The sequence below is a fragment of the Hemitrygon akajei genome, chromosome 3, assembly GCF_048418815.1.
Source record: "Hemitrygon akajei chromosome 3, sHemAka1.3, whole genome shotgun sequence".
NCBI classification, from domain to species: Eukaryota; Metazoa; Chordata; class Chondrichthyes; order Myliobatiformes; family Dasyatidae; genus Hemitrygon; species Hemitrygon akajei.
The window spans coordinates 15,598,914-15,611,214 of record NC_133126.1 but is presented as its reverse complement, the minus strand read 5'-3'; the positions used below and the strand labels follow the sequence as shown (position 1 = coordinate 15,611,214).

Here is a 12,301-nt window from a genome sequence, read left to right as displayed (position 1 = left end):
ACCAAGATGTTAGTGTCCTCTCTAGCCTCAACTAATGTCCTTCCATTGTTCAAGAAGGAAAGTAAGAATAACAGTACCAAAGTCCAACTTCATAGCTCCCTGTAGGTGGCTGCACAACTTGATAGGGTAGGTGAAAGGAAAGAGTTAAATTTGAGTCAAAAAAGGCATGGTAAAATGTGCAAAACAAAATGGAAGTTTGTAATACAAAATGGCGTTGGTCTCTAAAGTGGGAATGTTTTGAGAAAGAACAGGGGAACCAGGCCACATCAACGTTTTGAGAACTTAGTGTGAGTACGAGTCTACCGCCTTGAGAGTAGATGATGGTGAAAAATGTCTGGAAAAGTGTTAGAGTAAGGGGTCTTCAAGTGTATAAAAGAAACAGCCTTTTGTGCAAAATGGGAATCTCCTGTTAGGCTGGATCGGGACTAATGCTAAGAGCTGGAAACAGAGATGAGGATATTGAAAGGAGGGGTGAGAGAGCGAGATTGGAAAAGCTGTCAGACAATTGTGGTTCGCTCCAGCAGTATATTGTGTCAAGTAGTTTAGTAATTGGTTGATGAGTACTATTTTGCCTCTTCAAGTTTATTAAGCATTTTTCTTTCTTACTATAGTTTATTTTTCGTATAACTAATGTATTTTCTTATAACCTTTAATATGCGTACAGTGGCTCCTTTGTTTATGGATACATCTGAATCACAAAAAGAACAAATTACAATTGTAAAATATTTTCATTACAAACTGTATGCTTGCTTTTATTAGTCAATCACTGAGTTCAAGAATCATGAAGTTACTTTGTCTTTATAAAACTATAACTAGGCTGCATCTGAAGTATTGCACTCAGTTCTGACCGCCCCATTACAGGAAATGTGTAGAGGAAATAACTTGGAAAATGTGTAGCTCGAGTGGTTGATGGTTGGGTTGAACTATTCTCCGATCTTGACAATTTACTTGCAAGTAAGTTGCCAAGATTGGAGAACAACTCAACCCAACCAATGTGTTGAGGCTTTGGACAGGTTTACCAAGATGCTGCCTGGATTAGAGGGTGTGTGCTATGAGGAGAGGTTGAACAAACTTGGGATGTTTTCTCTGCAGTTGCAGAAGAGGAGGGAGACTTGATGAGATTGTTAGAGACATGGATAGTAGTTGTACCTTTATCCCAGGGTTAAAATATTTAAATACTAGAAAACATGCACTTAAGGTGGGAGACATATTCTCTGATGCAGAGTGTTGAGTGTCTGGAAAGCACTGTGGGGCTGATGGTGGAGGCATTTAGTGATTGGTTGGTAAGTACTGTCTCATTTACTACTTTACTAACCATAGCTAAATTGGTTTATTATTGTCATTTCAAAGTTCAAAGTAAATTTATTATCAAAAGTACATGTATGTCACCATATAGAAACATGAGGTTCATTTTCTTGTGGGCGTACTCAATAAATCTATAGAATAATAACTATAACAGAATCAGTGAAAGACCGCACAACTATGGCGTTCAACCAGAATGCAGAACACAACAAACTGAAAATACAAAAATAAAGAAATAGTAATAATAAATAAGTAAGCAATAAATATTGAAAACATGAGATGAAGAGTCCTTGAACACAAGTCCATTGGTTGTGGGAACATTTCAATGTTGGGGCATGTGAAGTTGAGTGAAGTTTTTCCCTTTATTTCAAGAGCCTGATGGTTGAGGGGTAATAACCATTCCTGAATCTGGCAATGTGAGTTGAGTGGCTCCTGTACCTTCTTCCTGATGGCAGAAGCGAGAAGAGAGCATGTTCTGGGTGGTGGGCCTCCCTGATGATGGATGCTACTTTCCCGTGACAGTTTCATGTAGATGTGCACAATGGTGGATTGACCAATATCCACTACTTTTTGTAGGATTTTCCAGTCAGGGGCATTGGTGTTTCCATACCAGGCTGTGATGCAGCCAGTCAATATACTCTCCACCACACATCTACAGAAGTTTGTCGAAGTTTTAGATGTCATGCTGAACTTCTGCAGACTCCTAAGGAAGTAGAGGAGCTGCTGAGCATTAGTGCTGAGTAACGGTGAAATTCTTTGCCTTGCATGTCATCCTTACAGATGATTACATCACAATGGTGCATTGAGGTAATACGGGGGGAAAACAACACAATGCAGAACAAAGTGCTAAACATATGGGGAATGTACAGTGCAGAGAGACAATAAGGTGCAAAGACATAACAAATAGATTGTAAGGTCAAGCGTCCATCTTATCATTCTCTACTGACTTTATACTTCAAGACTATGAGGCTAAGCACAACTATGATGCCATATTTAATTTTGCCAATGACACCACTCTCATTGGCTGAATCAAAGCTGGTGACAATTAGCGTATAGGAGGAGGATTCAAGATCTGGCTGAGTGGTGCCACAACAAGAGCCTCTCACTCAATGTCAGCAAAAGCAAGAAGCTGATTGTTGACTTCAGGAGAGGGAAACTGGAGATCCATGAGCCTGTCCTCATCAGGAGATCAGAGGTGGAGAGGGTCAGCAACTTTAAATACTTCTGTTTTATTATTTCAAGTGGATCTGTTCTCAGTCCAGCTCATAATTACTTTCCATTAGGAAGAAAGCATGGCAGTGCTTCTACTTTTTTTTTTTGGAAGTTTGCGAAGATTCAGCATGTTATCTAAAACTTTGACAAACTTATTTAGATGTGTGGTGGAGAGTATATTGACTGACTGCATGACAGCCTGGTATGGAAACATTGATACCTTTGTATGCAAAAGCCTACAAAAAGCCCATCATTGAGCACATCTATATCACAGGAAAGCATCATCCATCATCAAGGTCGCCCACCACAGCAGCCATGCTCTCTCCTCACTGCTGTCAGCAGGAAGAAGGTACAGGTGCCTCCGGACCAGCGCCACTGGGTTCAGGATCAATTACAATAAGACATAGTGGAGTTGACTCGAGGGGCTGAATGACCTAATTCTGCTCGTATGTCTTATTACCCCTCAACAATCAGGCTCTTGAACTCATTTCCACAACTCTTCAGAGACTCTTCATCCCATGTTCTTGATATTTATTGTTTATGTAACACACTGTAAGGTTTCACTGCTAACGTAATGGCTTCTCTGTAATGTTCCACTGCTGAGGTAATGGTTTCTCTGTAGCAGCAATGTTTGGGTTATGACTAGAGATAACGGGGCATGCTAGCCAGTGTGCGGGATGTTGTTCTTTCTTGTGTGTCTGGGAACTAGGAATTTGTGGTTCTTTTCCCCGGGGGAAATGAGAGAAGACGTGAATAGAGAGAATTGGTAGACGTCGGACGGAATGCACTTGGAGCAAGAGTCCGAAGGTCAGCGACGATCGGAGGGGGTCGATGGTGGATAAGCGGCCTTCTCAGTGAGCTCCAACATTTGCACATTAGACTGTTTAATGAGGATGGGCCCTTTTTCTTTACCAACCATATAGTCAAATTAAGAATTCTAAAGCTCAATTGTTTAATTGCATATTGTGTACTGTCTGCTATCTCATGATACTGATTTGTAACAGGACACGTCACGCAGCATCCACCCAAACGAGATTTAAGTTTGGCCAGGTCAGTGGGGGGCTATCATCCCCTATGTTAAGCTGCTAGCCGAAGCAAGAGTTACACTTAATTATTTATTTTTATACTTAAAGCAGAGATTGATAGGTTATCGATTGGTCAGGGTGTTTAAAGGTTGCGGGAAGAAGGCAGGAGAATGGGGTTGAGAGGGATAATAAATCAGCCATGATGGAATGGTGGAGCAGACTTGATGGCCTAATACTGCTCCTAGTCTTGTGGTCTTCTTATTTCATTTTGAATTTGCACAGTTTGTTCATTTTTGCACATTGGTTGTTGTCCATCCTGTTGGGTGTGTGGTCCTTCATTCATTGCGTTCCTTGTAGTTAGTGTGAATGCCCGCAAGAAAAGAATCTCAGGGTTGTATATGGTGACGTTATAATAAATTTACTTTTAACTTTGAAAATTGTGGGCTGAAGGGCCTGTTCTTCTGCTGTGCTGTGCTGTTCCACGTTCCAACCAGCAGGGGGCGCTGCTTTTCAATTTTGGATCAATCTCAGAAATGATCAAAGTTCAAAGTAAATTTATTATCAAAGTATGTATACATTATACAACTTGAGATTTGCCTCCACAAAACACAGAACCCCCCCCCAAAAAACCATAAAATAGTATGCTGTCAGACACTGAATGTGCAGAGAGAGAAAAATAAACCATGCAAACACTAAACGCAAGCATATAGTGCTCTGAACAGAAGTCCACAGAGTCTATCCATTGATCCTTAGTTCAGCACAGAATGGAACTGAACCAGCTCAACCCTCGCCTCCAGTCCTGACACCCTGACCTTTTCAACCTGACCCATCGCTCAAATCGTCCAAACATTGCAACCAGTCACTTTGATACACTCTGGGCCTTGGATCCTGTCACCTTGATTCAGCCTGCACCCACCCTTTCTGACTCGTCCTGGCGCTTAAATTGATCGAACTTTGGGTCTTCCTTGTTGCGGCATTGGAGCCACAACCTCGCCTCACCTCAGTTTGGTCACATCATATCGCATCCAAGTCCAAAGGAAAGTTACAGACTTTGTTTAGGATGATCGTTTACCAGGGAAAGAGTGATTAACAAGTATTTAGTTATCTTGTTTTGTTAGCCAGCAGCCAGAAGTCAGAGATTCACCAGTGCCATCTTAAATTGGAAGATTGTTTACCAAAAGGGGAATAATTGAACACTGACATTTTGTTAAACTATTTTGGTTACTCCATATTTGGCAAGTATTTGTATTTAAACATGTAAATAGCTGAAAAGGTAGAACTGGTGAACATGAAATCCTTCATTTCTAGGCAATTGGGAGCCGAATGTGAATTTAGAAAATAAATTTCCTTTTGAAATTATTAAACATAAATTGCCGTAATAAACTTTAAATTACATTTGCTTTGATTTTAATAGCTTTTGATCATTTCTACTACTTTGAAAATGCACTGGAGTATGGTACAATAGCCAAGGACAGAAAAAGGTTGAGATCTCAGCTGGTGCTTCAGGACTGAAGGAGTACAGTAGCTGTCTTTCAGGTAAGATGTTAGACCTACACTGTTATTTCCGCTGGGGTGATAAAAATCCCACGGCTTTCAAGGAGAGCAGGTGGCTGATCCCCAGGGACCTGGCCAGTAGTTAACCCACAACCAATGTTATCTGTACACATAAGGTAGTGCTGTTTGTGGGAAATGGTGGGGGACAAAAATTTTCAACACTTCAGTACTTCATTGACACATTGCACAGCTTGTAATTGACGTGAAAGGCTCTATATTTGTAAATCTTCCATCCACATGTTTCTGTTTCTATTACAGGCCTGCAGGTTAGTCAGGGAGGGGAACTGTGGGATTTGTAGTGCAATGAATCTCATGTTAAACTTATACCCATCTGTGACCAAGTAATTCAAAGATGGGTTTGAGAACCAGCAGAGTCAATATATTATGGAGCAGACTTGTGGACTGAATGGCTTAATTTTATTCCTGTGTCTTATGATCTTATAGATAATAGACAATAGGTGCAGAAGTAGACCATTCGGCCCTTCGAGCCTGCACCGCCATTTTGAGATCATGGCTGATCAACTACTATCAATACCCGGTTCCTGCCTTGTCCCCATATCCCTTGATTCCCCTATCCATAAGATACCTATCTAGCTCCTTCTTGAAAGCATCCAGAGAATTGGCCTCCACTACCTTCCGAGGCAGTGCATTCCAGACCCCCACAACTCTCTGGGAGAAGAAGTTTTTCCTTTAATCTGTCCTAAATGACCTACCCCTTATTCTCAAACCATGCCCTCTGGTACTGGACTCTCCCAGCATCTGGAACATATTTCCTGCCTCTATCTTGTCCAATCCCTTAATAATCTTATATGTTTCAATCAGATCCCCTCTCAATCTCCTTAATTCCAGCGTGTACAAGCCCAGTCTCTCTAACCTCTCTGTGTAAGACTGTCCGGACATCCCAGGAATTAACCTCGTGAATCTACGCTGCACTTCCTCTACAGCCAGGATGTCCTTCCTTAACCCTGGAGACCAAAACTGTACACAATACTCCAGGTGTGGTCTCACCAGGGCTCTGTACAAATGCAAGAGGATTTCCTTGCTCTTGTACTCAATTCCCTTTGTAATAAAGGCCAACATTCCATTAGCCTTCTTCACTGCCTGCTGCACTTGCTCATTCACCTTCAGTGACTGATGAACAAGGACTCCTAGATCTCTTTGTATTTTTCCCTTACCTAACTCTACACCGTTCAGATAATAATCTGCCTTCCTGTTCTTACTGGATAAGTGGATAACCTCACACTTATTCACATTAAACGCCATCTGCCAAGTATCTGCCCACTCACCCAGCCTATCCAAGTCACCCTGAATTCTCCTAACATCCTCATCACATGTCACCCTGCCACCCAGCTTAGTATCATCAGCAAATTTGCTGATGTTATTTTAAATGCCTTCATCCAAATCGTTGACGTAAATTGTAAACAGCTGTGGTCCCAATACCGAGCCCTGTGGCACCCCACTAGTCACCACCTGCCATTCCGAGAAACACCCATTCACCGCTACCCTTTGCTTTCTATCTGCCAACCAGTTTTCTATCCATGTCAATGTCTTCCCCCCGATGCCCTGAGCTTTGATTTTACCCACCAATCTCCTATGTGGGACCTTATCAAATGCCTTCTGAAAATTGAGGTACACTACATCCACTGGATCTCCCCGTCTAACTTCCTGGTTACATCCTCGAAAAACTCCAACAGATTAGTTAAGCATGATTTACCCTTGGTAAATCCATGCTGGCTCGGCCCAATCCTATCACTGAATCTAGATATGCCACTATTTCATCCTTAATAATGGACTCTAGCATCTTCCCCACCACCGATGTCAGGCTGACAGGTTGATAGTTCTCTGTTTTCTCCCTCCCTCCTTTCTTAAAAAGTGGGATAACATTAGCCATTCTCCAATCCTCAGGAACTGATCCTGAATCTAAGGAACATTGGAAAATGATTACCAATGCATCCGCAATTTCCAGGGCCACCTCCTTTAGTACCCTAGGATGCAGACCATCCGGACCTGGGGATTTGTCAGCCTTCAGTCCCATCAGTCTTCTCATCACCGTTTCCTTCCTAATGTCAATCTGTTTCATTTCCTCTGTTACCCTATGTCCTTGGCCCATCCATACATCTGGGAGATTGCTTGCGTCTTCCTTAGTGAAAACAGATCTAAAGTACTCATTAAATTCTTCTGCCATTTCTCTGTTTCCCATAACAATTTCACCCAATTCATTCTTCAAGGGCCCAACATTGTTCTTAACTATCTTCTTTCTCTTCACATACCTAAAAAAGCTTTTGCTATCTTCCTTTATATTCCTGGCTAGCTTGCGTTCGTACCTCATTTTTTCTCCCCGTATTGCCTTTTTAGTTAAGTTCTGTTGTTCCTTAAAAACTTCCCACTCATCCGTCCTCCCACTCACCTTAGCTCTGTCATACTTCCTTTTTTTTAATGCTATGCAATCTCTGACTTCCTTTGTCAACCACTGTGGCCCCTTTCCCCCCTTTGAATCCTTCCTTCTCTGGGGGATGAACTGATTTTGCACCTTGTGCATTATTCCCAAGAATACCTGCCATTGCTGTTCCACTGTCTTTTCTGCTAGGCTATCCGTCCAGTCAACTTTGGCCAGCTCCTCCCTCATGGCTCCATCGTTTCCCCTGTTCAACTGCAACACTGACACCTCCGAGCTGCCCTTATCCTTCTCAAATTGCAGATAAAAACTTATCATATTATGATAAGAATGCATCCCGTAGGCACTCTACAAACTCCCTATCCTGTGGTCCAGCACCAACCTGATTCTCCCAGTTCACCTGCGTGTTGAAATCCCCCATAACTACTGCGACATTACCTTTGCCACATGCCAATGTTAACTCCCTATTCAACTTGCACCCAATATCCATGCTACAGTTTGGTGGCCTGTAGACAACACCCATTTGGGTCCTTTTACCCTTACTGTTCCTCAGTTCTATCCACACAGACTCTACTTCTCCTGACCCTATGTCCCCCCCTTGCAAAGGACTGAATCTCATTCCTCACCAACAGGGCCACCCCACCCCCTCTGCCCACATTTCTGTCCCTACGATAGCACGTATACCCTTGTATATTCATTTCCCAGGTCTGATCTCCCTGCAGCCATGTCTCAGTTATCCCAATAACTTCATAGTTACCCATTCGCACCTGGGCTTCAAGCTCATCTGCCTTATTTCTGACACTTCGTGCATTCAGATATAGAATTTTTAAGCCCATTTCTCCTCTCTCTGTTTGAATCGCTGCCTATTGTGCTTAACCCAGCTCCCCGAATTCCCATCGGGCTATACGCCCCTAGAATTTTGTTGTCCTTCTTAAATTTACTTATTCTTTCAATACATTTAACTCCATGTTCCGTCAGACCATCCCTCTGTACATGTGTCCTCCTTATCACTTGTTCCGCCTCACCTTTCTCTACTACACACTTAATATTCCGGAACCGTGTAGTCCCCACCTGTCCTTTATTCTTCCTCTCGCTATCCTCTCTCACATTCTGGATCCCCACCCCCTGCAAATTTAGTTTAAACCCCCCCCCCCCCCCCAAGAAGCACTGGCAAACTTCCCTGCAAGAATGTTGGTACCACTCCAGTTCAGGTGTAAACCGTCCCTTCGGAACAGATCCCACCTTCCCTGGAACAAAGCCCAGTTATCTACAAACCTGAAGCCCTCCCTCCTGCACCATCCTCTCAGCCACGTATTAATCTTTATAATCTTTCTGATCCTTGCCTTACTCGCACGTGGCACAGGTAACAATCCTGAAATTGTTACCCTGGAGGTCCTGCTCTTCAGCTTCGCACCTAACTCCCTGAACTCCCTACACAGTCATCCTACCCACGTCATTGGTCTTGACAGGTATTGAATTGTTAAGAGATTTCTTCTGGATTATGCAGGAGGGCAGCACCCTCTACTGGCGAAGAAGCTAAATTCAACTGCAGTGCTACGGAAACTTTAAACCCAAGCTTACCTGAACATTTGACAAAAGTTATGGGCATAGACATGACATAATTGGTAGAAGGATTAGAGACAAAAACAAAAATACAAAAAAAGGAGCAGGAACAGGCCATCAAGCTCTTCAAACCATTCAGTAAGATCATAGCTGATTTCTCAGCTCCTCTTTAGATAATTTATGATAGGTCTGTCACAACTGACTCTCCGAAAGCAGGGTAGTGGCAGGATCCCATAATATATTTAAAAAGTGTTTGGAAAAGGAGTTAGTATGCCACAACACATTCCAGTCTTTTTAGATATTGCTGTGGATTTCACCAAAGCCAGTTGTTGCCCAGCCCTAAATGTTCTGAACGATTATGATCAAAGTCAGGTTTATTGTCCTGCTGAAAGGTCTCGGCCCAAAACGTTGACTGTGCTCTTTACCATAGATGCTCCCTGACCTGCTGAATTCCTCCAGCGTGTTGCTTGGATTTCCAACATCTACAGATTTTCTCTTGTTTGTGGTAGTAGATAGTTGCCTCTCTAACTGGAATCCTGTGACTAGTGATGTGCTCCAGGAATTGGTGCTGGGCCCATTGTTGCTTGTCATCTATATCAATGATCTGGATGATAATGTGGTAAACTAGATCAGCAAGTTTGTGGATTACACCATTATTGGGGGTGTAGTATTCAGTGTGGAAGGCTGTCAGAGCTTCAGGGGGATCTGGGCCAGCTGAAAAAGCAGATGGATTTAATGTAGACAAGTTGGGTGTAGAGAAATGAACCAGAATTGATTAGAGAGCTTAAGGTATAAGAGCCCTTGGGGGCCCTGTGATCATCACATGATAGAATTCACCCTGCATTTTGAAGAAAAGCTAAAGTCAGATGTATCATTATTACAGTAAAGTGAGGGGAATTACAGAGGCATGAGAGAGGAGATGGCCAAAACTGATTTAGAAGGGAACACTAGCAGGGACGATGGCAGAACAGCAATGGTTGGAAGTTCTGGGACCAGTTTGGAAGGTGCTGGATTTTTAAATCCCAAAGAAGTAGTAGTATTCTCAAGGCAGGCTGATGCAACCACAGCTGACAACTTAGTGGGAAATCAGAGGATTGGGAAGCTTTTAAAAACTGACAGAAGGTAATTAAAAATCAAGGAAAAGTTTATTCAAATTTATATAGAGCATAAAGGAGAGGCTAGAGTAGATATTGGACCACTGGAAAATGATGCTGGAGAGGTAGCAATGGGGGACACAGAAATGGTGAATGAACTTAATAAGTATTTTGCATTAATATTTACTGTGGACATTAGCAATATGCTGGAAGTTTGAGAATGTCTGGGACCAGAAGAATTAAGTTGCCATTACTAGGGAGAAGATTCATAGGAAATTGAAAGGTCTTGGACAGGTACATGGATGAGAGGTTGTATTGTAGGAAAAGAATGTGGGACTTGAGAGGTTAATGGGTTGCTATAAGTACCCACTGAGCGTGTGGTATTTGGTGGGGTAGTGGGTTGTTAATGTAGCAGAACGGATGGCGTCGGGCCAGGAAATGTGACAATGCAATCGGTCCCAGCTCGTCAACCGCAACGCGTCCTATATTGTCCTGTGGTAACTGTACCATGTAGGCATGTAGAGGCATTGTACAGGATGTCCTTGTCCATGTAGGCATGTAGAGGCATTGAACAGGATGTCATTGTTCTAAGAAGTCAGCATGAACTTGCAGAGTGTGGGGGGATATATATATAAGGGGCCAGGGGCTGTGAGGTGCAGAAGACTGGGAGAGGACGATATGCAGTCCGTGGAGAAGGACAACAACTAGCAAGACCAGAAGGAACCCCAGGTGGGGACGAAACATCCCAGGTGAAGACCGCGTTCGCTGGCGTGGGTGCTTCATCACACCTGTTCCTGGCCCCGTATGAGTCATGTGGGAGTGGGATTACCCACACGTTGATAAGTATTGCTTGTATCGGGAAAAGGGCAGTTGCACAGCCGTGGGTAGTTAAGCTAAGCCGCTTTCCGCAATAAAGTGTCATTTATGCTAATATTTTACCTTACCAATAAACAAGTGTAATACTGTGATCTGGTGTACAGTCTCATTCTTGTCGCGGATACATTTTCTCTGATACCACGGTCCTGCTTGGTCGGATAGTTCCATCCATAACAATTGGCGCTGCGAGCAGGGTATCAGGATGAATTTGTTCCGCCGCAAGAAGGAGGCCACTCCCGAACAGTTCCTTATCCCCGGCTGGACGGATAATTCGGCCGGGTTCGGGATGCTGGCAAATACATTGTCTCAGTTGGGCTCTCCTCTTAGTTGGGAGGATCGCCTGCTACCACGGGAAACCCCTATCGGGGAAAGTGTGGCACGGTTATTGCGAGAGCTGAATTTTCCGAAGCAAAAGGGGTCCCTGACGGATGCTTTTTGGCTGCTGGCCACAGCCCTGAGGCATCAATCAGGAGTATTATCTGCTAAGAAGAAGGAATTGGGTGAATTAAGGGAGGAAGTTGAAGCCATGCAACAGAGGTGTGCTATGATGGGCGAAGTAGTGCGCACCAGTCAGAATCGGGCTTCTGAACTGGAGGAAACGGGGGTCAAATTGGCATGTAGGGCCCTCCAACTGAAACACCAGTTGTATAAGCAAAAGGGATCTATGTCCCCGGATCCCGCCCGAGTAAGGGCAATGTTAGCAAAAGGGGATGACATTGATACCTGGGATGGTGATATCTGGTATGATGATGACAACCGATATCCGGACCAACCATCTTATCCACCTCTCCCGGGCCCTGGCCCGGGAGAGGATACAGCCCAAGCCCAAGTCCGGCCGGCAATGGTCACCACGTATACTTATCCTACCCCCCAGGATGAGGCGGAGGGAAACGATTTTGATTCTGACTATGCTCAGGCCGAGGGCGATGCGCGGGTAAGACTGGGAGAGGACGATATGCAGTCCGTGGAGAAGGACAACAACTAGCAAGACCAGAAGGAACCCCAGGTGGGGACGAAACATCCCAGGTGAAGACCGCGTTCGCTGGCGTGGGTGCTTCATCACACCTGTTCCTGGCCCCGTATGAGTCGTGTGGGAGTGGGATTAACCACACGTTGATAAGTATTGCTTGTATCGGGAAAAGGGCAGTTGCACAGCCGTGGGTAGTTAAGCTAAGCCGCTTTCCGCAATAAAGTGTCATTTATGCTAATATTTTACCTTACCAATAAACAAGTGTAATACTGTGATCCGGGGTACAGTCTCATTCTTGTCGCGGATACAT

At 43.8% G+C, this 12,301-nt stretch overlaps 1 protein-coding gene across 6 annotated transcripts in view; it reads left to right on the top strand.

Moving 5' to 3' along the window:
* The window catches only part of LOC140724734 (uncharacterized), a 35,974-nt gene extending 23,737 nt beyond the window's left edge, over positions 1–12,237 (top strand). For 4 of the 6 annotated variants that reach the window (XM_073039234.1, XM_073039232.1, XM_073039231.1 and 1 more), the window contains 2 exons: positions 4,954–5,075; positions 9,482–12,237. In XM_073039234.1, coding sequence (XP_072895335.1) covers positions 11,224–12,006 — 783 coding nt within the window. In that variant the 5' untranslated portion in view covers positions 4,954–5,075; positions 9,482–11,223 and the 3' untranslated portion in view covers positions 12,007–12,237. The remainder of the gene's footprint in view (positions 1–4,953; positions 5,076–9,481) is intronic. The other 2 variants (XM_073039237.1, XM_073039235.1) reach the window with 1 other exon arrangement.
* Positions 12,238–12,301: the final 64 nt, after the last annotated feature.